The following is a 27612-nucleotide window of genomic DNA, read 5'->3' as shown; positions in this document are numbered from 1 at the left end:
ATTGTCCTCAGACGGATCGGCCACCGTCCAGCGCTGGCCCCGCTCTGTCCTCTGTCACAGCCCTTCCTCACTCCTCGCAGCGTCACCACAGCCTGTGATTATCATCGGTAATGTTTTCAGTGGGGGGCAGTTGATTGGTGTAGTACCTGCTCCTCTCTTGGTCACAGGTTTCTGCTCTTCACATTATTTTTTTTGCAGAGTGAAGCACAATGTATAGATCATAGTAAATAATAAATACTTCTTGAATGATTTGATAAATTATAAATGTAGTTTAGTGAGTAGTTGTAATGTTTCTAACCTCCATGTAAACAGAAAGATTTTTAAAAGATACATGACCTAAGTTTTTCTATTTTCAATATATAATATTTTTATTTTCTATAATGCTCATTTTTCTTACATTAAATACTCAGTTTATGAGAGCTACAGTGAAGGTTCATATGAATAAGTATAAGGTAATATGCTATAAAAATGATGATATTTATTCCTAAGCTTTAAAAAACAGAGGGTAAAAATAGGAATTAGCATAATTAAAATGATAACAGAAAGAAGCTAGTCCCACAGCCTAATTTGAACACCATGACTGGTGTTCTAACTACAGTACTAACTACACTTCATTTAAAACAGCAAGTTCAGAGCAAGTGTTAGCCAGGCGGTGCTCTTTATAATAATGGTTTATATTTCAACATTTATAGATCTCGTCCCAGAATTTATTTTATGTGTTCCTTAGAGCAACCCATGAGGTATATGGAGAAGATATTTCATTCTCATTTTACAGATGAAAAAACTGAAGTGCAGAACAGATAGGAATCTTTTTTTTTTTATTTAAATCCTCACCTGAGGATATTTTTCCCATTGTTTTTCTGAGAAAGTGGAAGAGAGAGAGAGACATCGATTGGTTGCCTGCTGCATGCACCCCGACTGGGGCAGGTGACCGAGCCTGCACCTGAGGGACGTGCCCTTGACCGGGATCAAACCTGAGACCTTCAGTCCGAGGGCCGATGCCCTAACCACTGAGCCAGAGCGGCCAGGGCCAGATAGGAATCTTGCTTAAGATCGTCTGATTAGGGATTGCTAGTTCAGTGGTCTCTCCACGATAAAATACTGTGTCCCACGGGAATCACAGGACATATAATAGGAGTCAAAACTCAGGAGTCAAGGCCAAGCAGGGGACACATGGACTGTGGGAGCTGGGAGGGGGTTTGGCGAGAGGACTCCTCACTTGGCTAGTGCCCCACGGAAAGGCGGGCCCAGGATTCCCCAAGAAAAATTGGATCGACCTAAAGTCTTCTCACTTCTAAACATTGACAGCTATTTCCGTCTTCAAATAAGCAGACACTGATGACCACTAATCTGCCTGTGGATGGCTTTGACCTTGGGCTGGAAGGTTGCAACCTCCTTGATGTCAAATACATTTTTTTTTTTTCCCCCTGAAAATTTCAGTAGATCATCAAGTACTCAGAGCTTTTGGAAACAAAGCCAATGGGATCTCACAATGTGGCCTGAAAAGTGGCTCTTGAGAAGAGGGTGTCATAATGTGTCCTATCTGCCAGCTAAAGACACTCTCCTGGCTGAGCATACGGGTTTGATGTAGCAGCAGGACAAGGTGACCGCGCTTCATTACAGCGCGGGGCCCACTGTGTAGACGTCAGTTGATTTGGCTGCAGGGGAAATAATTACGTGTTAGACCCTGGAAGGATCCACGTGGCCTCCCGATGGCACGGGCTTGCCCTCCTGCCCAGTGACAGCCTCTGGCGGCAGGTTCTTCAGAGCGTCTCGGGTTGGAACTGACTCTTCGGCAACCGTCCGGCTTGAAATGCTGAGTCCTGGAGTTGCTCCGAATACGGGAGCCTGGCCTTGCGAGGAAGCATCTCTCGCCGACCTCTGAAGGCTGGAGTTTTGTAGGGACCAGACGGACGCGAGTCGCGCCCTGTGTGTCTGCAAGTCTGAACATAGCAAAAATTTAGGATGACAACACTTTTACTTTTGAACAGATAAGGGAAGTGATCTGATTTGGAAGCCTGGTGATATATTCAGTTACGCTCTGCTGTCAACACAAATAGGCTCACGCTCACCGCTCAGAGCCGGTTTGGGGGACTGTGGAACTACGGCACTTACAGGTAATAAGAGCTGCCTGCGTTCATTATTGCTGCTGTCGGAAGCCCTGGAGAATACCCGAGGTTTGTTGTGAGTAAACATCGTTTGAGGAAAGGATGCTGTTTCCATGACATTTACAGGCAGGAAACTCAGCTTCCGTCTGCTCAAGGACGAGGGGTGGTTACCTCGTGTTTGAACTACGGTCCTTTAGTCCACACGTCAGGAATTCACCTCAAACTTCAGTATCCCACATCATTGCCTTTCAAGCCACCTCCTTGCTGTCTCCCTCCAGGCACGGTCCCTGGCCCCAGGCCTAATGCAGGCCTTTTCGGAGGACCATCGCAAAAAGTCAATAGACTTCTGGGAAAAAGTCATCATCGTGAAAAGTATTGAACTTATGAAATGCTTTTCATGGTCAAAGTGATTTACAAACGTTAATTAATCGCCGTTCAAGGGGAGGTCCCCACGCAGTGCAGCCTTTGTTCCAGGAATGAGCGTGAGGCGCGAGGACCGCAGCCCAGCGGGCCTCCTGGCCGGCGGCTGGGGCGCAGCATCTAGTCTCTCCCGCTGGGCTCGGCTGCTTCCTGCGGACAGAGGCTCATCGGGAGGCTCCCCCGATCTCACCTGGGGCCAGACGAGCGTCTTCTATGAGCCAGGTGGTGGTAGATGTTTTTGAAAACAGGAGAGTGATTCAGCAGCATCCCTGCCGTTTCCTCAGAAAGGACCACTTTCCATATCACTCTTCAGATGTATCCCAAGAATATATTATTTTGCCAAAATCCAGAGGTTGGTTTAGCTCATTATTTTAGTCAGGCTTATAAAAGAAAAATACTTATTTTCCTGAGGACACTAAGGAAAAACAAATTGTCCCACCAGTTGGCCGAATAAATCAGTTCAGAAAGCAAAACATGTGTTTTAAGCATCATTTTCTCTGCCCAGGACTGTAGGAAGCGCTGGCACGGACAGGAATATTAAAAATAATGGGGGAAACCAATTTTTTTTTTTATGAAAATTACTTTGCTATAAAGACAGGAAAGACAGCCTAATAGCTACTGTATATAATTTCATGAAAGAAAACAAATTTAATATAGAAACGTAGAAAGCACATAATCTCCAGATTTTAAGATACTGAAAAATTCAGGACTTTGATATCCTTTTTTCGTTACTATCTTAATTATATCCCCAGCTTGCTATAAAAGGTGGATGGGATTTCCTAGACCTGGGGTTGTGGTTGCATTGATGAACACGAACAGCAATTCCATAGACTCAGACACCTCTGTTCAGCCAGCACAGTCAGATCTTGACAAGCTGTACTCAGTGGACTTAAAGTCAGACTCACTAATATGATGGTAATGAGATAACAGCAGTGATTTCCAGACTTTTGACTCTCAGAGGATAAGTTTGGAATAATAATTAGTGCCTTCCGAGGCAGAGCTCACCAGGTTGTAAAGTCAGTCAGTCTCCCGCCTTCAAAGTCATTGAATCAATTTATATCAAGTTACCGACTCTGCCAAGTAAGAAAATTTAAAACAACTCAGAAAGTAAACTAGTGTTTATACCCAACTCCGTTTCATCAAAGAGTGGACATTTTACCACAGAAAGCAGAAGAAAGTCATAATTTCCCACATATTGCATAAATTATTCACATCTCACCCCACTGTCTGAATTTTTCTCATTTTTTTTCATTGAGCAATGAAAACTTTATCACAGCCGTACCTACGGGGAGTGTATAGAAGTTGACATCCGGAGATGGAGTAATGACGGTGGGCGGGGAGAGGTCATAAGGAATGGACGCTGTCACTTATAGGGTCCCTAGGAGCCCTTCCTAAATGCAGAGGAGCGTACATATCACACAATGGATGGGTGGAGCCCTTGGCTGGGTGTCGTGCATGGCTTTAAAATACAAAGAGCCCAGCAGATGAGCACCGACCTGGATCCAGGAGATCTCAGTTCGATTCCCGCTCAGGGCACATGCCCGCGTTGAGGGCTCGACCCCCAGTCGTGGGGTGCAGGAGGCAGCCCATCAGTGACTCTCTCATCATTGATGTTTCTCTCTCTCCCTCTCCTTTCCTCTCTCTGAAGTCAATAAGGATATATTTAAAAAAAAAACAACAAATAAAAACGACAGAACCCAATTGTGAGGATTGTGTGATTGGAAGGTTGTGAGGAGAGTTGGAATATTTTCAACATGATGAAGAGGTTCCACATGTTACGAAGGCAACGGGACTGGGACCGGGTCTCACCCCTCCCTCCCAGGATGTCAAACTGCTGGGCTGGCAGCCAGGACCGCCCGAGGGCAGGACTGTCCTCCCGGCCGTCTGGGAAGGGAGCGGATGGCCACACAGATGGCCTGGCCACCTCCTAACCTTTCCTCCTCCGCACTGTGCGACCCCGAGAACTGGACCCTGGACTGAAAACATGTTCATACCAGCGAGGACTCAACCCACACAGCCTCTCTAAGCCTTGGACAGTGTAGGGGTTACTTTTATAGCTGGAGAGAAGACTGGCAAAGAAATAGCTGGACCAAAATGTCAAAAACCTGGTTAAATATGCTGTTCCCAGATTTATTTATTGTACAAAAATAAGGCCACATACATTGCTAACAACTTGTCATAATTACCTGAGATTTGTTCATGCAACGGCTTCGTTGGCAGAATACAGAACTGTTTGAAAATTAAGCTTTGCGATGAGGAGCTGCTTCCTGTATACTAGAGTTTTAGATTTAGGTGGGTGTTTATTTCCCTTTTTCTTTACCATCCAGCCCCTTTTCTGCCATAATTAGCACTGAACCTCCTAGAAACTGTGTTTGAAGCATATTATTGGTACAGCTATTTCTTGTCCCAACTTGATTCAGAGATAGAAGTGTGTCACCTTTGGAATGCTCACATTTTTGAAACATCCCATCTAGAAGCACATCATTTTATTTTATTTCTAAGTAGGGTAAAAATTTTGAATACTGAAGTAAATTGCCGAGAGCATGTAAAAATGTACATTTTAGCTATGATAGCTGCAATCTAGTTCAATTTATCATCGTCATCAAGGGGAGTTATTTATACTCTGCCTATAAGTCACTTGAAAGCCAGAGCAGTTAAAGTCCACAGATTAATTTGGCACCTTTGGAATGAGTGCAATCATGTGCAGACTTTAAATTCAAAGGGTTTAAAATTGCTTTATTACTGTACCATAGATATTTACAAGATCTTAATAATATACATGTTTTTTCTTTCCAAACAAGTCTGTGATAAGAATGTATCTCGGGCGGGGGCTGGGGAGCGAATGTACAGAACGACACGCCTTCAGACGCCTCACAGGATGTATGGATTCATCGTGTAAGCGGCTGAAGAGCAAACCAGTAAAAAGTGGTGATGACCAGGGACAGGAAGTGGACGCTGGGTTCTGCAACTGGACCTCCTCTGGAGCTCAAACCTGCAGAATATAAAGGGAAAACACAACCTCCTGAGAAAAAGTAAGATTGCTTGTCAGATGAATTCTTCCTGACCCAAATGCATATTGGCACTTTTCTCCTAATAACATACTTTAGAACAAACACTTGTTTCATTTTAGGAAGAATCCTGCCCTCTGTTTTAAATTCAAAAATAAACTGATGAAAATGCCCAAATGGCCAAGTCTGACTGCAGGGTGGATGGGGCCTGGCCGACCCCCGGTGGCTGATGACTTTCACCGGAGGCAGCTTCAGGCGACGAGTCACTGACTCATCTGCAGCAGAAACGACACACAGTTCTGTGCTCACCGGGACTGACCGGTGCTACCGGCTGCGAGCACTGTACCCGAGGGCCTGTGACTCAGCTCAGCATGGACTCCGTCTTTAGCGATGTTCGCCACGGGGGCGGGAAAGGTGCACATGCACTTGCTCTCCCTGCGCCAAAGCCCACCTGTGTCCATGGAAAAGCTGTGTGATTTTTGTCCAATAGGACGAATCACACACGATGACACAGTTTTTCATCTTTGGGATTCAAAGGAGGAAACATAAAGCTGTGTGTGTTGTGCAAACATGGTTAAATTTGAGGGGTTAAGGAAAAACAGACATCACCCCTTGCTCACAATTCAATGGAAACACAGACCTTTTATTTTTTTCACCCAACGTGTAAACGAGAACTGAAAGGAACCACAGAGCCCAGATTTCATGGTGCAGCTGGAATCAAAGTCTACAACAGCCACGGTGAGCCAACTTACTGGACATTTTTGGAATCCTGATCTCCTCGCTGCTGCTTCCGTCCCCGCCATCGCTGACTGTCCTAATCTCAATCAGGTAGTCCTCTTCGAACGGGACCAGCAGCTCAGCCGACGTGTTGTTTGTCTCCAACACGTGGGTCTTACTCTGTCGGTTTTGCCGGTATAGGATCTGAATAAAATGGGGAATTAGGTTAAATGGACATGTTCCTCTTCTAAGATTCAGACACTCTTAAGGAACACAAAAGACACGTCGTTATACGTGCTGGACTCCTGGCCTGGCCAGGTAGCTCAGATGATTGGAGCATTGCCCTGATACACCAAGGTTGTGGGTTCGATCCCTGGTCAGGGCACATACAAGAATCAACCAGTGAATGCATGAATCAGTGGAACAACAAATCAGCGTTTCTCTCTCAAATCAATCAATCGATAAACTTAAATGCTGTACTCCTTGGATGGAAGTACCCAGTCTATGCCTTTTTTTTAAAATTTAATAATAAGGAAAAGATGTGCTTTTTTGGCCAATGCTTCTGAAATGAGAATAGATTTATCTCTATTAATTAAATAGCTCGAGGCTGTTCTCTTTGAGGCTTGCTGTGAGAAGGCACTGGGTATCTGGGCTCCATTTCAGATTTCTGAGTATGTGCATTTGCCAGAGGTCGCCCATCAGCTCTGATGGAAGTTACGTGCTCTGGGTATCTGACTGGGCTCCTGCCTGATTCCTCTTATGTTGGTAAATGATCCCATCTTACTAAGTTCCAGAAAATCTACTGGAATAATATTCCTTGACCCCACTCCCATCTCACTCACATTTACTACCCACACATACACCCTCATTTTCTGAAGGCAAGGAGAGTCACTGGAAGAAAAATTCTTGCAAACTATGGCGTTTTATGTCTTCATGCTCCATGACACATTATGGACCTCAGGATATAAAGCTTTTCAGGGAAGAAGTTAAAAACAGCAACGCTAAGTATTTTCAGCACGTATTGTAGAAAGATTCCTCCATTTCCACATGCGTGAAATGTGTTTCATATTTGGCTGTGACCTTCCTGGTTCTTCAGTAACTTAATTGATAGGATTAAAGGAGATACTGGATAGTCACCTTGTAGCCGAGCACTTCAGATTCGTTTTCCATGGTTTTCACGTGCTCCCAGTTCAGGCATAATTTGGAGTTCGTCAGCTTCCACGCAATGTTAGCTGGGGGTTGGCTCGGAGCTTTAAAGAGATAATCAAAGATCTAAATGAATATTCATTAGCTGATGGTTACTCTGTGACCTGTCAACATGAAAGAAACAGTAACTCCTGGGCGATTAGCACGGAAGGAGCTAAAATGTTTTCAGTATCATGTGACACAACACATTAATTCTAATTAGAGTAAGCAAATTCGTTCAAATCCTGGTCATTTGGGAATGTCCATGATGAACTTATGAATTAATAACGCTTGTCGCATGTCCGGGGTTAATTTATGAATCGTTGCTGTTGTGTTTTTTTACTTTGCCACATGTAACGAGACAGGGCCCCTCCTCCTAGTGCTCCACTTGTCTGTCTGTCAACACGCACATCAAACAAATTCAGGCTGCAAACCTTTGACACGTGTGGACACAGAGGATTCCTTCTGAGTTGTCTCTTACTCTTTAACCTTGTGTCAGGACTCTTTGACTGTAAATAGCAATCAAGTCAAGATGTTTTAAGCAAAAATTAGTAATAAGTAGTGAAGGATACAGGGAATCTTTTAGAACTCCGGTGGGATGGAGCACAGACTCAGGAGGGGCAAAGAAGTGTCAAATAGCCAAGCAGTTCCTCTGCTTCTCAGCTGCGAGTGGCGGCTGGGCTTGCTCAGGACCGCTTCTCTCTGTCACTCTCGGGGCTGGTGGCCGAAACCGTGGCCGACCACCACACCTGAGGTTGGAAACCTGTGGCCAGAGGGGGTCTAGGCTGGAATTCTCAGGACAGAGCTGATGGCTGCCTCAATCTGGCCATAAGTCCATTTTAGCCTGTTTGACTGGCTGAGAGTGAGAAGGGATAATGTCATTTAATGCAAATGGAGCTGCTGGGATCCCAGAGAAAGGAAAGTCACTGCAACCTGGGGGACCGCCCGAAAGGTGGCTACTCCAAGCCCAGCCCCTGGCTTTTGTTTCCCTGGAATTACTGCTGTCTGGGAGGAAGGGGGGAGGGAGGACAGACGGACAGGTCAGGGACCCGGCCCACCTGGAAAATCCTGCCCCAGAAAAGCTGAGCCCAGGCCTGGGCCCCTGAGCCGAAGCCTGCAGCCAATGAGAGCGCGAGTCTCCCCGGAGTCCCGCCTCCCGACTTCCTGCCTCGTTCCCCTGGGCAACAGCCGCTGCTCAAAGCTCTGGGCCGCAGGAGGGAGTTTTAGACTTAAAAAGCTGGAGGCACTAAAAATAACTGGGCGGGAGGCAGAGGCGGCGGGGACCGGCCCAGCCGGACCTCGGGCCTCGACTCGAATCCGCGGCCGAGGGGCGCGTGCGACTCGCCGGGCCGGGGACCGGGGAGGATGGCGTTTGGAGGGGACCCAGCCGCGGCTTCACCGTGCGGGGGGGGGTCCCCGTCGTGTTATAGAAACTCCCCCGGCCCCGAGCCCACGGGGTCTCTCTCGCGGCGGTCACGCAGCTGCTCCCGCCCCCGCGTGCAGTGGGACGTTCATAGTTCAGCTCCTGGTTCCTTAGCGATTCTCACGGGAGTTACAGTTACTCCTGCCGTTGTGTGCGGTTACAATGTATCAGGGGCAGGTGTCCTGCCCGAGCGCACCAGCGGCCGCAGCACACGGACTGTGCTGGCGGACTGTGCCACCGGGAGCCGGCGGGCGGTGACTCTCAGGCATGCTCATCATGCCCCGGGCTGTGGGCAGATCCGCAGTGACCCAGGGCGACCTGTCCACTCATCACGCCGTCCAGTAATCCGGGCTGCTCCGCGGCCAAGCCCACAGCAGTCCCCGTGGATTCCCAGGATGGGCAGGCCTGGCGGGGGGACCTGCCCTCTGCCCTCCTGGGCAGCAGAAGCCCAGTCAAACCAAGGCTGAGAGTGGGGCAGGTGGTCAGCCCTCTGCGCTCGCTGCTCAGCAGTGTATTCCTGAAGGACGACCAGATAGCGCCCTGTGGCTGTTCTCCCTCCACCCAGCCCAGCTCGCTCCAGGCCTGTAACAGGCCGCATGAGGATTCTCACAAGGTGCTACAGTTTCAATGTCGAGTTTACTCTTGTGACACATTTATTTTATCTTTGTTCTTCAGAACAGCACAGAACATTAACAACCTCATACGATCGATACTGAGAAAAGATAAATCCCCTCCTTCGACGTCAGGGGCAGTGATGGATTTGGAAGGTGCCATCTATAGCTGCGTCTGTTTGGTGTGGTGGTTTGTTTAGATAAAACTGTTCTCTACACTGTAAATCTGTTGGTAAAGCCCGGGCTGGGACAGAACTGACGTCCACGAGCTCCGTGGCCATGGCCGTGGCCGTAACCGTGGCTGTGGCACTGGGATGTCTGCACTTGTTTCCTCACCCACCAGAGAAGAGCCAGGCATCTGTGCACATGGAGTTGGGGGGTTCTATGGAGAGGGAGCTCGGGCTGGGAGGTCAGTCGTGTAAACAGAGACTGGAACCTGTATCCAGGCTCCTCCAAGAGGCCTGCTTTTCCCATCTTTGGAATGCGACTAAAATCTCCTAGTTTGTAAATGTTTCAGCATACATCAAATAAAATGAGCTATTCCTCACTTGGTTAGTGGTGCATATTAAACAGCTCAGGGTCTGTGAATTCTCTCTCCTGAGCGAGGCAGTTACCCACTGTGGTGTTATGACATCATCAATTTCTCATTGTGTTCAAAGTGGTTTGTTCCTAATAATTCAATTCCAAAGTTTGCAAATGATTCACATCTTAAATATAATCAGGGTGCATTCAAGACTTGAGCCCGGGTGCTTTCTGTAAGGTAGATACAGTGGTAGAGCCTCAGCTGTTACCTGGGGCATTTCCGTGGTCTATAGCTTTTCTCATCTTTGCCCCTTAATGTGACTCCAGTGTCAAAGCCATCTGCCTGGTATTTTATAAAAGTTCCTGAGAGTTGCTTTAGAAGGCACCTTATCGTGAACATTGTTAACAGATCTGCATCATGAGTTTTATGAAACTGATTAAACTGAATTGCAAATATCTATGATGAAACAGATTTCTGTTATCTTGAAAAACCAACTAAGGCCATATGGATAACACGAAACTCGTGCCGTGGATGTTCACACGTGTCGGTCAACGGTGAACTCAACCAACAAGCACTTTTCTAATTTTCAAAAAAAATCTTTGCAGGCAATTTCCAAAGAGTAAGTCATTTTCTGTTAATCAAGTGACAGAGCAAACCGCACCGGCCTCCACAGTGCAGATCAATTTTCCCAGAGACGGCATTTACATTCAACTGTGGTTCCCACTGTGAACTCGATTCAGAAAGCAGCCTCTTCTGTTGCAGCTCTAGGTAACAGCATGGGGTTGACATTTGGGAGGGAGCGAGAACATGAGTGCGAGAGGAAATGAAAGCTCAATGCTCCCTTTATGTCTAAATATGGGTGATGGCACATGCCCCACCAGAGAAATCCAGAGCTGGTCAGTCACGGTCAGGGGCCAGCTTGAACCAGAACTGCGGGCGCTTTCTGCTGCTGGGCCTGAGTACCCTTTTCTCGGGGAGCGGTGCCTTTTTTTTTCTAGTCCCCTTGGAGTTGATATATTTGTTTTTTCTCTCTTTAGTTGTAAATCTAAATTCCATTTAAGTGATGTCTGCGTGGATCACACTATATTTTGAGCGCCCCTCAGTTGTCTTTTGGGAAGATCTCGTTATGAGACTTGCTGTTACATCACTGGTGCTGCGTAAAGAGCCAGCTGTCCTGCCCTGGCTGGGGCTCAGTGGTTAGAGCGTCAGCCTCAGACTGAAGGGTCTTCAGTTCGATTCCCGTCAAGGGCACGCAGCTCAGCAGCAGGCTCGATCCCCGGCCCCGGTCGGGGCGCGTGTGGGAGGCAGCCAATAGGTGTGTCTCTCTCACATGGATGTTTCTCTCTCTCTCTCTCCCTTCCACTCGCTCTGAAAAGCAATAGAGAAAATATCCTTGGGTGAGGATTGAAATAATAAGAGCCAGCTGTCGTCATCGCCAGCAGCACCGGTAGCAGGAGCTGGTGCGTTCCTTCCACGTGGAGGCCCCCCGTCCACAGGCTCCTCTTCATCTTCATTTCACGTGGACACAGGCAGCCTTCCCCACACAGCGCGGCTCCTTATGTCCATCTCAGCCTCTTGTTTCCTTCAGGGTGCCTTTCGCGATTCAGGACTATTTCATGGCCTTGGTTTTTTCTTGTTTTGACTCTTCACTAGAAGGGAAATTGCCCAAAGGCAGGGACCTGGTCTGATTTAATCTCCCTCAGGCCACCCACCCCGTGTGTGGCTCACGGGAGGCCCTGTGTCCTTGAATGTTTGATGGAATCACCGTAGTTCCCCCCAAAGGCTCTGTCTCCTGTTTTGCTGGCCCAGTCAGAAGGGACAGAGGTTTTGGTAAAGGTGAGCTGTGCTCTCAGTTTATGATGGATGGTCAAACATCAGACTGAGAACCTAGATGTGACTGTGTGAGTGCGTGAAGGATGCGGGGGGGGGGGGGGGTTGCCGTCACCACTAGTCAGAGGTAACCTCAGTGACGTCCCGGGACGTGGAAAGTCAAGGTTGGGTGCAGGGACAGCACATGGACTCAGCTGCTTCAGTGTCTCCAAAACCTGACGTCCTTCTGTGACCCGGGAAGGAAATTTCTGAAACACGTTTATAAAGGGAAGAGAAGGAAAAAGTAGCTGTGCTTTCCTACTTAGAGAAATGCAAAGAAAGGAAATTATCTCTAAAAAAGAAACAGCCCTGTGAGGGGATGGTACCTCTCTGTCCTCATGTACAGTGGGGGGTGTTGAGACTGAAAGATTTTAGGAACCCCTAACGTTCCAGGGAGGGGAGGCCCGGTGTTGGGCTCAGGCTGGGAGAGGGCGTCTCGGTCCAGGTCCTTCAATATTGCACTGTCTGTAGTTCACCCACATGCTCAGAATAGTTCCTTATTTAGAATTCCAAAAATAGCAAACCAGCTCATTATGATTGTTACCAGAAAGTTTCGACAATTACCCTTATTTAGCAGACGAGCCAATCAACCAAACAAAGCCACCAGTAGGGCCGGGGTGGGAGGGGAAGGGAGACGGAGCGAGGGCTCCTGCCTGCGCTCCGATGGCCCCGCTGCCGGGGGCTCGAGGTGTACTTACGGGACTTCTTGGTCGTGACGTTGACCGGGGGGCTGGAGGGCCCCGTCCCGCCGGTGTTGTAGGCTCTGACGGAGGCAAAGTAGACGGTGTTGGCCCTCAGCCCTGTGATGGTCTTGGCGGTGACGTTTCCGCGGACTCTGATCTTACCGATCACGGGTTCCCTGGGGTCGTCCGTCCAGTACAAGACCTGGTCACGGAGACAGAGCGAGCCGTCAAGGTTCCCCTGCCACCAGCAAACCACAGCAGGTAGGCGGCAGGTGGAGCATAAATGGCAGGATAGCTTCTGATTACATGGGTCATACAATAGCAGCAAACTACAGTCTAATCTTTCTAGGGAACAGATAAAAGATAGAACTGTGCAATGGAAATGAGAGAACCTGGGTGTTCTCAATTACCAAAACAGAATACTCATGCGATATCCAAAGGTTATCAGCTTAAAGAAAGCGTATGTAATAGCTCAGACCAGAACAAAATTCACACCACCAATCAAAGACTTCTGGCACGATGTTTTGCTATGGACATTTTCTCCAGAGTCTTTGAATGATGGGTTAATCAATAACTCAGCTAATACTGCGCCTTCCCTATGAATTAGTGGGTTTCAGGCACCTTGAAAACAACCAGAGAGAACAAAGCATGTAGCTGCCGTCCAGCCCCTTACAATCTAGTTGCAAGGCTGGAACATACGTGAGAGGAGCACAGAGGATGGGTTTCCGGGAGGTGATAGAGAAAACGGTGCCTAAGACTGTGAAGAGAGGACGTCGCGATGGGAGAGTTGCCCAGGGGAGGGAGGCCAGGACGGGCCGAGGGGGGAGCAGGGCTCAGCTGCGAGCTGAGGCATCGGGGGGGGGGGGGGGCAGAGGCCCCTGTCACACGAGCACGACTTTATGTTTGGACCAGAGGGTTCATGTGAAAAGAAAACAAGCGTGGGAGGCAGAATTAAGGGGGGGCTGGAACTGTACTTCGATTCTAACTCCAAAGCAAAGTCATCTGTTACCAGGAATACGTCCCATCTCTTTGTGGAAATGAAGGCCCGTGAGCACGAAGGGATGTGCCTCACGCAACATGGACCATATTTACAAACGGCAGGTTTAGGATTTTCCTTCTCACTTCACTGCCATTTCCAAGGTGATCTTTCCAGGCCGTGCTCCGGCTCACAGAGCAGGTGTCCCAGGGAAATCCGTCTAAGGTCTAAGGTCAGGGAGGATCCGATGTTCGCCTCTCCCCAAGTAACAAACAGGACTGCAGTTTCCATAAATAAACGAGATACTCTCTCATCACTTTTTAAATGCTACCCTTTGCTGATTTGATCGCAGCCGCTGGCCCCCATCTGTGGTTTTGGACACACACACTTGTTACTGAGCAGCGGGACTGGCAGGTGCCGAGGGGAATGACCTCTCCTGGCTCACCTCGTAGCCCAGCACGCGCCCGGTGTTTCTGTTCCAGGCAATGGCCATCCACGAAACCTCCATTTCCGAGGCAGAGAAGCTCTGGACAGAGGTTCCTCTTGGGGCCAGCTGAGGCTCTGCCATCCAGAGAAAGACACAACCAGCATTAGTAGGGGGTTCGTGGAACATGGACTCAGAACACGCCCACGGTCTGGGGGACCATCCGCTGCTGACCGCAACCTACCGTCTTCCCCCGAGTAGAGGATGGACACGGTGCTCAGGGCCCCCTCCCCTTCGCTGTTGTATACGCCCACTTTGACTTCGAAGGGGGAGAGGGGGGTGACGCTCTCGTTTCTGTACACGAACCGTGAGGACTCCACCCAGGGGACTCTCTCCTGGATCCAGGCGGTGGAGCCCACGGGCCTCAGCATGACCACGTAGCCGAATTCGCCTCCGTTCTGCAGTTCTTCTGGGACGGGCTGGGGTGGAGCAACCAACACGGTGTGTTTACAGGATGAGTTACAGAGCTATTGTCATGTTTATCCAACACAGACAACCGTCCTGTTTAATAAGCAGCGAAAACTAATAATACTCCTGTTTCAAATGCCAATTCGGAAAATGGTCCCAATTGAAGATGTTCAGATCACTAAATAAGAATTTTAAATAGTAATGGAAAACAGGTTTTATATGTTTATATGCCCCTCCAAGATTATTCATAAATTATAATAAAATGACTTAGAAGATTGCAAGATTTTATAAGTTAAAAAATTTTATATTCATATTAATGAATTTAGAGTGAATCTGGAAAACCAGTGGATCTGACTCCGTCCACAACAGCAGGGCCTTAGGCCAGAATTGGTCTCTCTCCCAAAGTTCTTCAAAACGCAGCTCAGACGTGTCCTGATGGGGCCGTTTCTGACCTTCCTCCAGGCCGGGTTAGGGCCGTCCTGCCTGTTGGCCCCTGAGCACCGGGACCTTTTTAAAATTCACTTTTTGTACCCCTAGTGCTTGAGCAGAGCTAGTGTTGACTGACCCGAGTTACTATGTGCCTTCTGTGGCTCAAACTCACGTAGGCACCTCTCCCTAAATCCACAGATTCCTGCCCTGGCCTGTGCTGTTCAGGGCTTAGAGCATCTGTCTGCCGCGCACACTGGAGGGTCGTGGGTTTGATTTCCAGTCAAGGGCATGTACCTGGGTTGCAGGTTCCATCCCCAGCCCTGGTTGGGGTGTGTGCCGGAGGCAACTAGTTGATCTCTCTCTCTCTCTCTCCACCCCCTCTTCCCTCCCACTCTCTCTAAAAATCAATGGAAAAATATCCTTCGGTAAGAATTAACAAAAAAAATAATAAATTCACAGATTCCTTAACACCCCAGCACCAGCAGCATCGGGCTCTGTGTGTGTGGACGTGAGGCCAGAGTGAATGCTGAGTGGGAAGCGACATTCACGAATCTGTGAATGGAGCTTCTGCAAGATTCTGCATATCTGATGTTCCCAGAAAAACACACACAGAGGAAATGACTTTAATTTTATAGCAAGCTTTTCCTGCAAAGGGCCAAGTAGTAAATATTTTAAGCACCGGGGGCCATACGGTCTCCGGCGAGAGTGTGAGGGAGTCATACATAACGCGTGCGAGAGTGGGCGTGGAGGTGGGTGAATTCGGTCATGAAAACGGAGCAGCCGGGCTCGGCCTGTGTGCCGTGGTCTGTGGGGTCTTGCTTTAAAGAAAAGGGCACAGTAAGCCATGGAAAGACGTCACTGTTTTGGTAATTCACTTCACCTCTGTGTGAGAATGACTGGCGTGGTATTCCCCACCCACCTGTAGACCGAGTAAAACCATCGCCACCGAACTTCAGTAAAGTCTGCGCCCGGGCACAGAGTGCGGTGGGCCGGCCGCGCCCTGCTCGCTCTGAGAAGCCGCCTCAGCCTCGGAGGAACCGGAGCCTGGACCAGCCCCTCACCGCCCACAGAAGCAGCCCCTCTGCCGCTTCACTCCCGACTCACGCTTTGTGGGCAGCATGTTGGCAGAACCAGCGTATCTGATGAGCTTACTACCTGAGGCGGGTCCACAGGACCTGCCCCACCTGAACCAAGACATCGCCCGGGACCCGGGATGGCTGGAATCTACTTTAGGAGGAAGTGAGGAGCCAGGGTGAGGCCTGTGTTCAGACGCTGCTTGGCCCACCGACAGCACATCTCCAGGCCCCGGGTTTCGGATCAGGAAGTGACGTCACCGACCCCTGACCTCGCTGTGAGGCCTGAAGGAGCGCCCAGCGCAGCTCCCGACGCCCGCACCTGCTCCAGGGGGGCGCCTCTGAGACCCCGTCTCCCAGTCATTGTCCACCCCCGAAAAAGTCAAACAAATCCAAACCACCCTGAGATATACCAGTCAGCAGATACCAGCACCAAGGTCCCATTACAAGTGCACCTGCAATCAGACGTGGTTGGTCTCTCTTCTCCCCACCCCACGCCGACACCCCTGGAGACGCTGGGGGTCACCTGGTGGACAGGGAGGGAGAAACTGAGGGGCAAACCCAGGAAAGGCAGAGCTCCGGCTCTGCGTCCCTGTCACAGTGAGAGGTCCGGGCCAGGGAGGCCTGAACGGCTACAGTGAGGAACTTCAGGGGTGGAAGGCCTAAAGTTTATAACAATAAGCCCGGCTGAGTTTTTAATAAGTACAAATAGGTTAATACTTTAAAATAATGACATAAAAGCTATTCTGTCTGCTACGCTTTCATCTAGTCGGATGGGAACGCCGGGCCTGAGAAATCACCTGGTCTGGCCCTGCCAAGGCAACTGCAGGCGGGAGTCGAAATTCAATAAATCTAGGAGCTTTTTTTATAGCTAATTCTTAAGTCGATCATTTTGTATGGCCCACAAATTATGTTAGAAATCTCCAAATGGCCCTTGGCAGAAAAAAGGTCTTCCAGCCCTGATAGATGCAGGAGGACCAGGCTGGAAGGGTGTAGAGAGCGAGGAAAGGAAAACAGCTGATTCCCACCCGCACTCTCTGCATCTAACTCAGAAGGAGAGTCCCTGAGGCCCGTGCAGTTCACCAAACGAGGGTGGAAACGCTCCGGGCCCCTCCGCGCACAGTCAGGCGGTTTTCCTTGCATTTGGACGAGCACTGCGCTCCCTCCGTGGGCTCTCTCACCCCAGGAGGGCCGAGAAACGCTCCCAGACCCTCCCCGTCCCAGCTCCCTCAGGAGCCTTCCCTGCCATGTATTTTTATGCACCCAACTTGTTTTTCAGTTTTCTTCCTGGCCAGCTACATCTTCTTCCTTCAAAACAACTCAGTTGAACAGAAAATTACCTCCCACGTAACGACGAGCTCCGAGCGGCTTCCCCCGCCTCCCTGGATGTTGGTTGGAGCCACGACGGGGACTGAAAAGCAACCAGAGAAACGCGGCCACGGTTAGGATGGCGCGTCTCCATCGGGGCCTTCGCCTGTGGGTGTCACCCCCAGGAGCCCCGCAGCAGCTGCGAGGGAGCCCGGCACCGTTAATGAACACAAACGATGTTTACCCAGACCCGGATTCCTGAGCGAGGACGGCCTCCTGTCTGATACATGAGCACCCGGCTCCAGAATTAATTAAAAGCCCAGCAACATCGTGTATCTGACATTATTATGTATCATCTGCTAATTGGCAGAACACTGTTCCGTTCAGGGGGTGAGAGTGACACCGTGATTTAGCGCCTGATTATACAGCTGTGCTGGGAACACGTTTCCCAGCCAGATATTAATTAATTCCCTTCTTCTTAGTAAACAAACTAAAATAACTTTTTTCTTTTGGGTCGTCATCAGGATGTTTGAACATTTAAAAATAAATTCTTAAATGATACATAATTAAATAAATTCCTGTTTTGTAACCATGTTTGAGTCGCAGATCTCTCAGCAAAGAACAGATGGATGTCTCCTCTAACTTTTCACCCCCAAAATGTGATGAAGGGGAGTCTGCTTTACCCCAGCTCTCTAAGGCTCTGGGGTAGATTTTCCAGACACGGATCATTTCTATGAATTAGAAAAATACAGGGTGTTTCCCCCAAAATGTTCACACACTTTCACAGCTGATAACTCACTTAACTTTCACTCCTCTTCAGGTTACCTGATTTGAAATAGTGGGTGAAGCCAGACTAACCTTTGAACAAAGAACATTTATCCTGAGGTGCCACTAGACTTTTTTTTTATGGGGACACATAAAAGATGGAGTTTATGATACAAAATCAGCAATAGTTGGCGCATTGAGGGCGCACAAATACCGCACGAAATGATCCCTGATGTTGGCGATTCCATTGCTTCGCGTTATCAGCAGGGCCTGGACCAGGACGGTCACCAGTTTGGAAAGTGGCGTTGACAAAAAAAATTACTCATTTCTGTAGATTCTTTTAAATTTTGAAAATGAGCTGTGTGTTAATAAGCTCTGACTTTATGATCATTCGGTGTGTACGCGTTTGGGGACGCCCTGTGTGCCCTTCACTGTGGGTGCGAGCGCTCTAGTGCGCAGCGCACTGGAGTTTGACTTTAAACATGTAAAAGTCCTCTTTTCCCTGAAATAATGACAGAAGGACCCCACATCTGTGGTGATGGAAATATCTGCTGGATAAGCTTTAAAACGTTGAGTTCTGTGCAGGTTTCTGTGTCTGATCTCTTCTGCTCACTACCCAGAGGTGGGCAGAGTGCCTGGTAAATGAAATCCTGAGGCCTAACTGCTCATTTCAAAGTTTCCTCCCACCGTCAGGACCCAGAGATGCATCTGGGCTGGTTATTTTATTTACTCCCGTTTCGTAGGGATGTTTAATTTATTAATGACCGTTATGTACTAATCCGACTGTTCTTTAATAATGGCCCCTGTCAGACATTGTCCATTTTCATGTTCAAACTGACCCGCAGGTTGTCTGCCTTGATGTCCCTAATTTATTTAGAGATTGGCTCCTGCCTCCGAGCCCACCTAGACCTACGTCTCCCAGCGCCTTTGGCCAGAAGCATCATGAGTCAGTGGGTCCTGTGCTTGCACGTTTCTGGTCCCCGACTGCTCATGGTGACATTACTACAGGACCAGTAAATAGCTTTACATACTTATGGAAACTATTTAAAATGATGCTGTAATTTACAAAGTTTTCAATATTCTGGGGAATAGAGTTCCTTTCTTTATTCAATTTTCACATGACCTATACTAAACCTAAAACCATACTGAAAATTGTCTTTGATGATGCAAAACAGAAACACACAGGTCCCTACAATTTGGAGCCTTGGGGAGATCCTTGTGGACACTAAGGCTCCTCCTGCCACTCAGGTGGTTGACAGAAGGGGACACAGAAACTCTGCTGTAAAAACTTCAGAGCCAGCCCCACCCAAAGTTACCGTAGCATCAGTCAGCCGGAAACACCTAGAACTAAAGCTAACGCCCCCGTGAACTGCAGTCGGCCGATCGGTCTGGGGGCCCCCCTGGAATGTCTGTGTTTGCACATTTCCTGTGCCAGTCCCTTGCTCATGCAGGCGAAGGCCACCTGATGTGGACCACGCTTGAGCCCAAATCCAGGGGCCTTGGTTCAAAGCCTGACTCTGTCCTAAACAGGCATAACACCCTGGTTTTCCTTCCCGCCTCCATGAAACGAAGGTCTCCCCTCAGCTCTGAACCTCCAGGATGATTTAACTCACAATCTCACTGTCATCTGGGCTGTTTTGCAGCCCCGATCTTATGATAAAAACACTAACGTTATCTTTAGTTTAAACGACTAGTTACTGGCCTCCGACAGCTGCGCACACGTTCCTGAACTAGTTTGTGCTTGTAACCGAAGCAACGACAGAGTGACCCTCGATCACGTGGCGGAATGAGCGGGTCACCTCTGTTAGCTTCCCGCGGGGAGGGGACCCAGGGTGACCGGCGTGGGGCGTAAGAATGGGACCCAGTCGGAGGGCTTTGAAGGGACAGGTCTCACTTGGTCTGCACCTCCTGACCCGCTCGGTGCTCTGTCAGTGCTTTGGCTAAATGAGCCTAGGACTCCCCTCATCTCAGTGACACTGCAGCCCGGCCAGAGCTGGGAGCTGGCCGCCCGACAGTCTCCATCCGTCCTCGGCTGCGACATGTCGCGAAACAAGCAGAAACCCATCTGCATCTACGACTCTGCAGATTCTCTGTTGGCTCTGAAAGTAGCGGAGATGAGAGGACAGCTTCCGAGAAACTCTTCCTACCTGTGTGCGTCACCAAACCCTCTCTCACTGAGAAAATCTTCTTGCGTCGTGCACCTAACAGCTAACAGCGTGGGCGTGAGAGTGGTTTTCTGTCTCGGGTGGGGCAGGATGCTACAGGACATGCTGCTGTTTTCTGTAAGAACGGTGCTGTCCACGGTCTCCCGGCTTCTGGGGAGCCACGGATTTCTTACCTGAAGCTTTGGTTCTCAGCAGTTCTGATGGTTTACTCGGCTCCCCGATCCCAATGCTGTTTCCAGCCAGGACGCGGAACTCGTACTCCACCCAGGGACTCAGACCCACCACGGTCGCGTTGTATGTCTGGCCATTGAGAATTTCTGGAACTAAAGAGAAGGGCACACCAGGTAAAAACAACCAATCCCTCAAGCAAACAACACAACATTTGTTCTACCAAATTATCCAAAACCCGTGAGTCCCTTACCAGTGGGAACAGCCTGCCAGCCCACGGAGAACGGTGTCCGAGCCTGGACGGTGAATATTTGAATGGGGCTGTTACTGTCGGGCCCTGGCCGCCAGCTGAGGTGAGAAGTGGTGCTGGAAATGTGGTCCACTCGGACGTCCTCGGGGGGACCTGGGGGGCCTTCAAAATAGGTTTCCTGATGACTGTATTGGAAATGATTAAATCTATGGATTTGGGACATGGGTAGTTTATTTTCTTTTTCTGTTCTGCTTAGAAAATAAAATGTCGAACATAATATACTGTAGCACATTACTTGAGATAAAGTCCTATTAATTCCGCTTACGTGGTGAGAGATTAGCCTAGAAATGCTTCCTTTGAAGATTAGGAAACGCCAGCCACGGGATGGTTGAGCGTCATCTGATAAGCACTAATCTCAAAGACTGAGAGCCGAGCCCCTCCGCCCCTCTCAAAAGCTGACTCAGGCGAACGCGGCGGGCGTGGGGAGGTGCCGGAGCGCAGACCACCCCCTCTGCTCTGCGCGGGCCGCTTAGTATAAAGGGAGGGACCCACGGTGCTGGCTGAGCCTGCGCCTTCCCTAGACGCAGACAGACCTGCTCATTCACTCTCCAGATCCACGCCACCCAGACCCTGGGGACCTGGAATTTAGAAAATTAAAATAATCGCACTTCTTACTCCAGGGAGGATCTGCCATTTACTGAGGAACGTTTTTGGCGGAGGGTAAACCACGTGCTCATGTGCGTCCGCGGCTTACCTCTGACAAGGATTTCGGCGACGGCAGACAGGCTCTCGAGGGCGGTTTGTACCCTGCACAGGTATTTCCCGGAGTGAGTTAGCTGAATGTCCCTTATCATCAAATCCCCCACGGAGCCCTGCAGACAGAATGGGGAAGGGGTAACAGCATCCGTAGGCCCTCGGGCCCCGGGTTTCACAGCTGCGTAAACGTCAGACACGCGGCGGCGAAGTCAGGAGACCGGCCGGCACCACTGTCGTTCCTCACGTCTGGACCCTTCACTGCCCCTTCGTTATAACTGGCTCTGAGCACAGGCTCGTCCGTGAAAGACACCGAGCAAAATAAAACGAAACAGACGCAGCTTCCTAGACAGACAGCGGTCACCACCAAAGACACACGGGGCAGTCGTGACCGGAGACGTTGATTCACGCACGTCAGAGGCTCGGTTCAGCTTACTGAGCACCTAACCCTTCCAGCAACTTACTCCTCCGATCCTTTCGAAATGCGCCGCGCCCTTTTCTAGGTCTAGGGTGTGTCCGTCGACAGACCAGAGGAATTCGACCTCCACGGAGGGGTCGTGAGACACCTGGCAGGACAGGACTATGCTCTCGCCCACGGTGACGTCCATGGGGGAAGGCGGGACCGTGATCACCGTCCGCTCTGCGGAGAGAGAGCAGCATCGTTATAGAAGCTTATCAGACCCCAGCCTGGGCCGCGAAACGCACGCTCGGAGTCGGTTTGCCATCGTCTGAGATTCTACGCGTGCAACGTGGAGTTCCCGGTACATTCAAGGTGAAAAGGCCACTCCCCGCTTTCAGATGTTTCTGCAGTAATCTGTTTACCTTATTACTTGTAATAAAACTGAACAGTTTTACTCCTAGTTCATATGAAACTGGTTTATTTAAAAAGCTGTGGACTTCTAAAGACAGCACGCCATACGGGAGGAGGCGCCACGCGTTTCCCCTGAAATCCCAGCCACCGCGCTCCAGTCGCCCAGTGGCCCTGAGGGGCCTGTGGCGATCGCCTGCCCAGGCCGCAGGCCCTGCCCGTGGGACCGTGACTGCAGTCGTTTATAGAGACGTGTGGGCATTGGTTTTCACGGGCGAGTGTGAACACGACACATTCTACTTCTGATGCAGCTGTGATGACGATTTCCCATTTTCGCTGAAGATGCAACGTGAAAATGTTTCCCTTTGTATCCAGATTTCACAGTGTGAGAACCATCTCCCGTAAACACCTCCCCCAGAGACGTCAGCCGCAGGTGCCCGCAAAGTGTCAAAGGACGAGTCCAGGTGTCCCGGCCGGGCTCAGCGTCCTGCCACGGCTGATTGAGAGACTCAGGGAGACAGATCGTCTCTGACCGCAAGGGTTCGCCCACGGCCACGGCCACTCCAGCCAGAACTCATGGGCAGCGGCCCAGACAAGGCCACACTCGCGGGAACGGGAGAGGGGCCCGGGCGGCAGAAACACACGCTCTTTGATGATGCAGATTTGGACGTGAGTTGGTGACTGTCTGCCCTTTCTGATGGGTACATGGAAGTCCCTTACACTATTTTCTCTGCTTTTCTGTGTTTGTAAATTTCAATAACAATAAAAGAAAGACAGAAAATGATGGGGGGGAATATTTGTTTTTCAGAATAGAGGGGCACCGGTCCCGTTCCACTTATAAAGTAGCGGGGACCCATCTCTTTTAGAAGAGTGTCCAAAATACAAATGACAACATACATAGAGTTACAGATTCTAATATTTACCATTTCAGTCTGTTTCAGGGAGATAAAAATCATGTGAAAATAACTTGATCTGACAACTCTATTCTTACAGAGTGTAAGGGAAGGTTTAATACAGTAGAGGGTGCCCCAAAAGATGTGCACACACTTTCACAGCTGATCATTCACTTCATTTCCACTCCTTTTCAGGTTTAACTGATTTGAAATAGTGAGTGAAGCCAGACTAAGCTTTGAACAAAGAAAATTTATCCTAAAGTGCCACTTGACTTGTTTTATGGGGACACAGAAAAGATAAAATTTACTGTATAAAACCGGCAACAGCCCATGAACTGAGGACACAGATACCAAATACAGTGATTCCTGATGTTGGCGATTCCACTGCTCCCCGTTATCAGCAGGGCCTGGACCAGAACGGTCATCAGTTTGAAAACAGGCGTCGACAGAAAAAAGAATTCATTTCTGTAGATTCTCCTAAATTTTGAAAATGAGCTGCATGTTCATAAACACCGACTTCATAACCTTTCAAAGTGTGTGTACATTTTTTTGGGACGCCCGGCATATGCTGTTTCCAATGAATAGCTTTACTCAGATTCTCACTGTTAATAAAGTGTGATGTGTCCAGAACACAGCCCTGGTTACGGGCACCCCAGGAGACACGAAAACTAATTATCCCAAATCTTCTGTCAGGACTGTTTAGCGTGATTTCTTTAAACACAGATGGGCCTTGTTCCCGTACTAATGGCCAAACACACTTTTACACACATCCTGAGCCCTAACGAGATTTTCAGAAGCCAGGGGATACTTTTACCCAACATGTAACTGGTCTTTCCTGACCACCCAGAAAGTGTTATTTTTGTTTGTTTCTTTTGTATCTTCAACTCGGTTGAACTGTCCTTCTGTGGGTGACAGTCTCTCAGTGTCACTGTGCAGAATAATTACCGCTCGGGTGCCTCTGGCGGCATCAGCCCCCCTCACAAGGCGGCGAAGCGCAGGAGAAAAATCACCTAATCTTTCTCCCCCTCTCAGACGTTGGCTCTGCCTTCGTCGGTCTCTGACGTTACAGGAAATGTTGCTAAGAGACCATACGAAGGAAGCGAGTGTATAAATAGCACTTGGAACAGGTGACAAAACTCCCCGATACTTTCTCTCACTAGGTAACCTGTGAAGGCTGGAAATAAACACTTTCAGCGTTCGGCCCTTTCCTGACCCTTCAGGCCTCGGGCGGCCCTGCCTGCTAACCCACGAGCCTTCCATTTAGACACTTCGCGCTGGGACCGCAGTCCTTCCAAACGTACAAGCGTCGCTAGCATGTTCGTGCCTGTTTGAAAGGGACCCGTTCTCTCCGGTTTTGTTTGTGTAGAAGCATCTTTATTGGGTCTCCGTTCGGGAGGATAGTTTGGCTGGGGGTAGAATCCCGCTGCCTGCTGGGCCCCTCACTGCTGCTGCTCTTCCAACTTCCAGGCTTGCTCCCGTCTTCTCAGGATGACGCCTCTTTATTATCAGGATGATTTCCCCTTTGGGCTTCCTACTGTGCGCCCTGCAAGCCCCCCTTCGCTTCTCCTCGGCGGGGCTTATACAGAGGGCGCCTGCTGTCATTTTCCTGATGACTCACCTTCTTTCTCAGGTCTGCAGACCTGGAGGCACTGCCGTCTCCTGGCAGGTCCGTGCCTCTCTGACTTCCCGGCTGTATTTTCCCTGCGTGTTGCCGGCTGGGTGCTTTCTAGTCCCGCATCCCTTCCCCGGCGATCCTCTTGTCCCGTTTCTAACCTTGCATGAAGTCACTATTTTGTTCTTAACTTCACCTTTTGCGTTTTTCAGCTCTGCAGCTTCCAATTTGTATTTAATAGATGGGTTTTCTCTTCTTAAATTCTTCATCCTGTCCTATATATTTCTTTACCACATTAATCACATGTGTTTTAAAATCCTTGTCTGGTAGCTTCCGTATTTCCATCAGCTGTTGCCACTGTCTGATTTCTCTCTGGCTCGGTCATTCGTTCCTGGGTCCAGCTACTCCAGGGGGGTGACATGACAGTTCATTGAACACCAGGCCCCGTGGGTCAGAATGTAAATGTTTTTATTTTGTTCTATTTTCCCCAAGTAGATTTCCTTTTTTCAAGGGGGCAGCTGAAAAAGAGCTGAGTCCATTCGGGAATTCACGCGAGTCGAGTCTGGTGTGCAGTCATGTTAAGTCCTGGCGGATTTTGTTGTTTTTATTACCGGAACACAGTCCTTCGGGTGTCTCAGTTCAAGGCTGAGTAGTTCAGCAGGCCTCATTCTGCTTGGCTCGTTCTGAGCCACAGTTTTTGTCTTCCTTGCACTGCGGGAACAACCAACATTTCCGCCCGATATTCTGCTTTCTGTTTGGTTGCTTGTATTTCTGATTCATGCCCTTAGAAACCAGCCAACTTCTGGAGGAGAAAATCGCTGGGAAGTCGGGCTCCCCCTCCTGTGCCTGTCTCTCCTCCACAGGATGGTCCCTGTGTTGCCAGCACTTTGGTCATGCTCACAGTCCCTTCATTCTTTATTTTTATTCATTTTAAAGACACTTTAGCAGTATTTGTGGCTGGTAACTGGTGTGATGTTCTTGTGATAAAGCTACTTCCACTGCTCAGGACAGAACTTTCTCCCGTGTTATTAATGTTTAATGATAGATGTTTGTAGGGCTGGAAAAATCTAGGCCACGTGTCAGCGGGAGGTTTCAGGTAACAGCTTGAACAGGATAATTGATGCCAGCTGGGGGAAGACGTGAGGCTTGCTCGGGTCTGAAGTAGAGACCCGTGTCCACAGCCTCGCTCGGCTCCCGGGGTGCTGGCGGCTGGTCCTTAGCTATCCAGCAGGGAACCAGGGGCGGGAGTGGGGGACAGTTATCCGGAGGATCTGATAAGCCTGAGAAAAAAAGACCTGAATACGGCGTCCTTGAGAATTTCCCAAGGAAGTATCCTGGCCCATCACCCCAGCGTGAAGTGCAATAGGCCAGTCAGCTCCCACACGTGGTCAGAGTTTCTGTAAGATTCCAGCAGCCACTGTCCATGTGAGCAAACAGCGAAGGCTCAGAGTGCCTTTGTGCATCTCTTCATAAAGCAGGGATTAAAACAAAAAGGAAGAGCGCAGTTTGGGACGACAGAGCCTGCAAGGAAAGGAAAGCAGAAAAGACAACCTACCAGCAATCATGTCAGATGGGGAAGAAGGGAAAGAAATTATATGAGGAGCAGTGGGGAAAGAAAACACCTAAACAACTTAAAATAGTAAAATAAAAGTGAAATAGAACGTCTGGAGGATACAGTTAAAATCACGGAGAAGTTAAGCAGAAAAGCTATGAAATATACACAGAAAAGGGAAACAAACAGGTATCCATCCATCCATCCATCCATCTAGATGCAACCTATATAAATGTATATATGTATCTAAATATATGAAATACAATAAATTACACACACAGATAGATACCCTTATCTACAGACAGACAGACAGACGTAACCTAGAGCCCCAGCGTAGGAAATCTCACTTTTAAATAGTATATATCTCAGAAAAAGAAGTGGAATAAATGACTCAGTTACTCAGGAAGACAGTTCAGGGCTCAGAAGGAGGCGTCCCTAGGTGACCGAGGGCCCCAGACACCCAGGGTGCTGGTTGTGAACAGACTTGCCCCAGGGCCCCCGAGTCTGAGGCTGGAGCCCCAGGAGAAACAGACTCTGCAGAGGGAGGGAGCCAAGGTGCATGGGCAATGGTCAGGAGTCCACAGGCCTTGGCTTCCAGAGCCCGTGACTGCCCCAGGGGCCTGAGGACTAAAGATTCCAGCTGGGCTTCTGCCTCCAACTAAACCGCCAACCACAGCTAAGCTCAGAATAAAGACGTTTTCAAACACACACACAAATCTCAAAAAACTTGCATCTCTCTTGAATTCTTTCTCAGAAATCCACCGGAAGAGGCATTCTACCCAAACACGTGTTTATACCAAGAAAGGGAGCCCTGGGGTTCAGGCCTTAGGGCTCCCCCCACGACAAGGGCAGGTTGATTTTGAGGGAACGCAAGTGGGATCGATCTGAGGAGTGAATGAATGTCAAGTCCATAGAAAATTAAGCCACCCAACCAAACAAGAAAATGACTAACTGGGAAAAGCAAACATAGCAAGTCAGAGCTAAGGCCCTGAAATAAACCTGCACAGAGAAGACAAACAAGCAGGCGATCGGCCCGATGGAGACGTTGCCTCGGTCCCTCTGGCAAAGCAGCAGGGGACAGGTTGCTAATCTTCATTTAATATACTTTTCCTCTTTGTACAGGCGCTTGTGTGAGGCCCAGATGTGCTCCATCCCCTCAGCCGGGGGCAAGGTCACCTGCTCAGTGTCTCAGGGATCGAAACCCCCTGCAGCAGGCGCGGCCTCGCCACCTCGGCCGAGCATGAGCAGGTGCAACCGCAGGGCCATCGTGGTCAGCATAGTCCAGTTTCCCCATTCACTCTCCACTTCAGTGTTTAAATGATTTAGGGCACCTATTAAAAGACCAAGAACCCCAGGGCAAAAGAAACAAGCGGAGCACCCGGCAAGAGAGGGCAGTTGTCTGAAGTGCGAGGTGTCTAAGT

General features: G+C 49.3%; 1 protein-coding gene across 1 annotated transcript in view; it reads right to left on the bottom strand.

Annotated features, from left to right (window-relative positions):
* Nucleotides 1–5341: 5341 nt before the first annotated feature.
* Nucleotides 5342–27612, bottom strand: part of CNTN6 (contactin 6) — a 97241-nt gene continuing 74970 nt past the window's right edge. Inside the window, exons 12-22 of the mRNA XM_087824546.1 lie at nt 21791–21966; nt 21328–21445; nt 20577–20735; nt 20329–20478; nt 17258–17328; nt 14192–14426; nt 13969–14084; nt 12563–12749; nt 7391–7503; nt 6289–6457; nt 5342–5520 (exon numbers count right to left, since the gene is read on the bottom strand). Coding sequence (XP_087680672.1) covers nt 5417–5520; nt 6289–6457; nt 7391–7503; nt 12563–12749; nt 13969–14084; nt 14192–14426; nt 17258–17328; nt 20329–20478; nt 20577–20735; nt 21328–21445; nt 21791–21966 — 1598 coding nt within the window. The 3' untranslated portion in view covers nt 5342–5416. The remainder of the gene's footprint in view (nt 5521–6288; nt 6458–7390; nt 7504–12562; nt 12750–13968; nt 14085–14191; nt 14427–17257; nt 17329–20328; nt 20479–20576; nt 20736–21327; nt 21446–21790; nt 21967–27612) is intronic.

The sequence above is a fragment of the Miniopterus natalensis genome, chromosome 15 (genome assembly GCF_054644295.1).
Source record: "Miniopterus natalensis isolate mMinNat1 chromosome 15, mMinNat1.hap1, whole genome shotgun sequence".
Classification (NCBI taxonomy): Eukaryota; Metazoa; Chordata; class Mammalia; order Chiroptera; family Miniopteridae; genus Miniopterus; species Miniopterus natalensis.
This window is presented reverse-complemented; position numbering and strand designations above follow the sequence as displayed.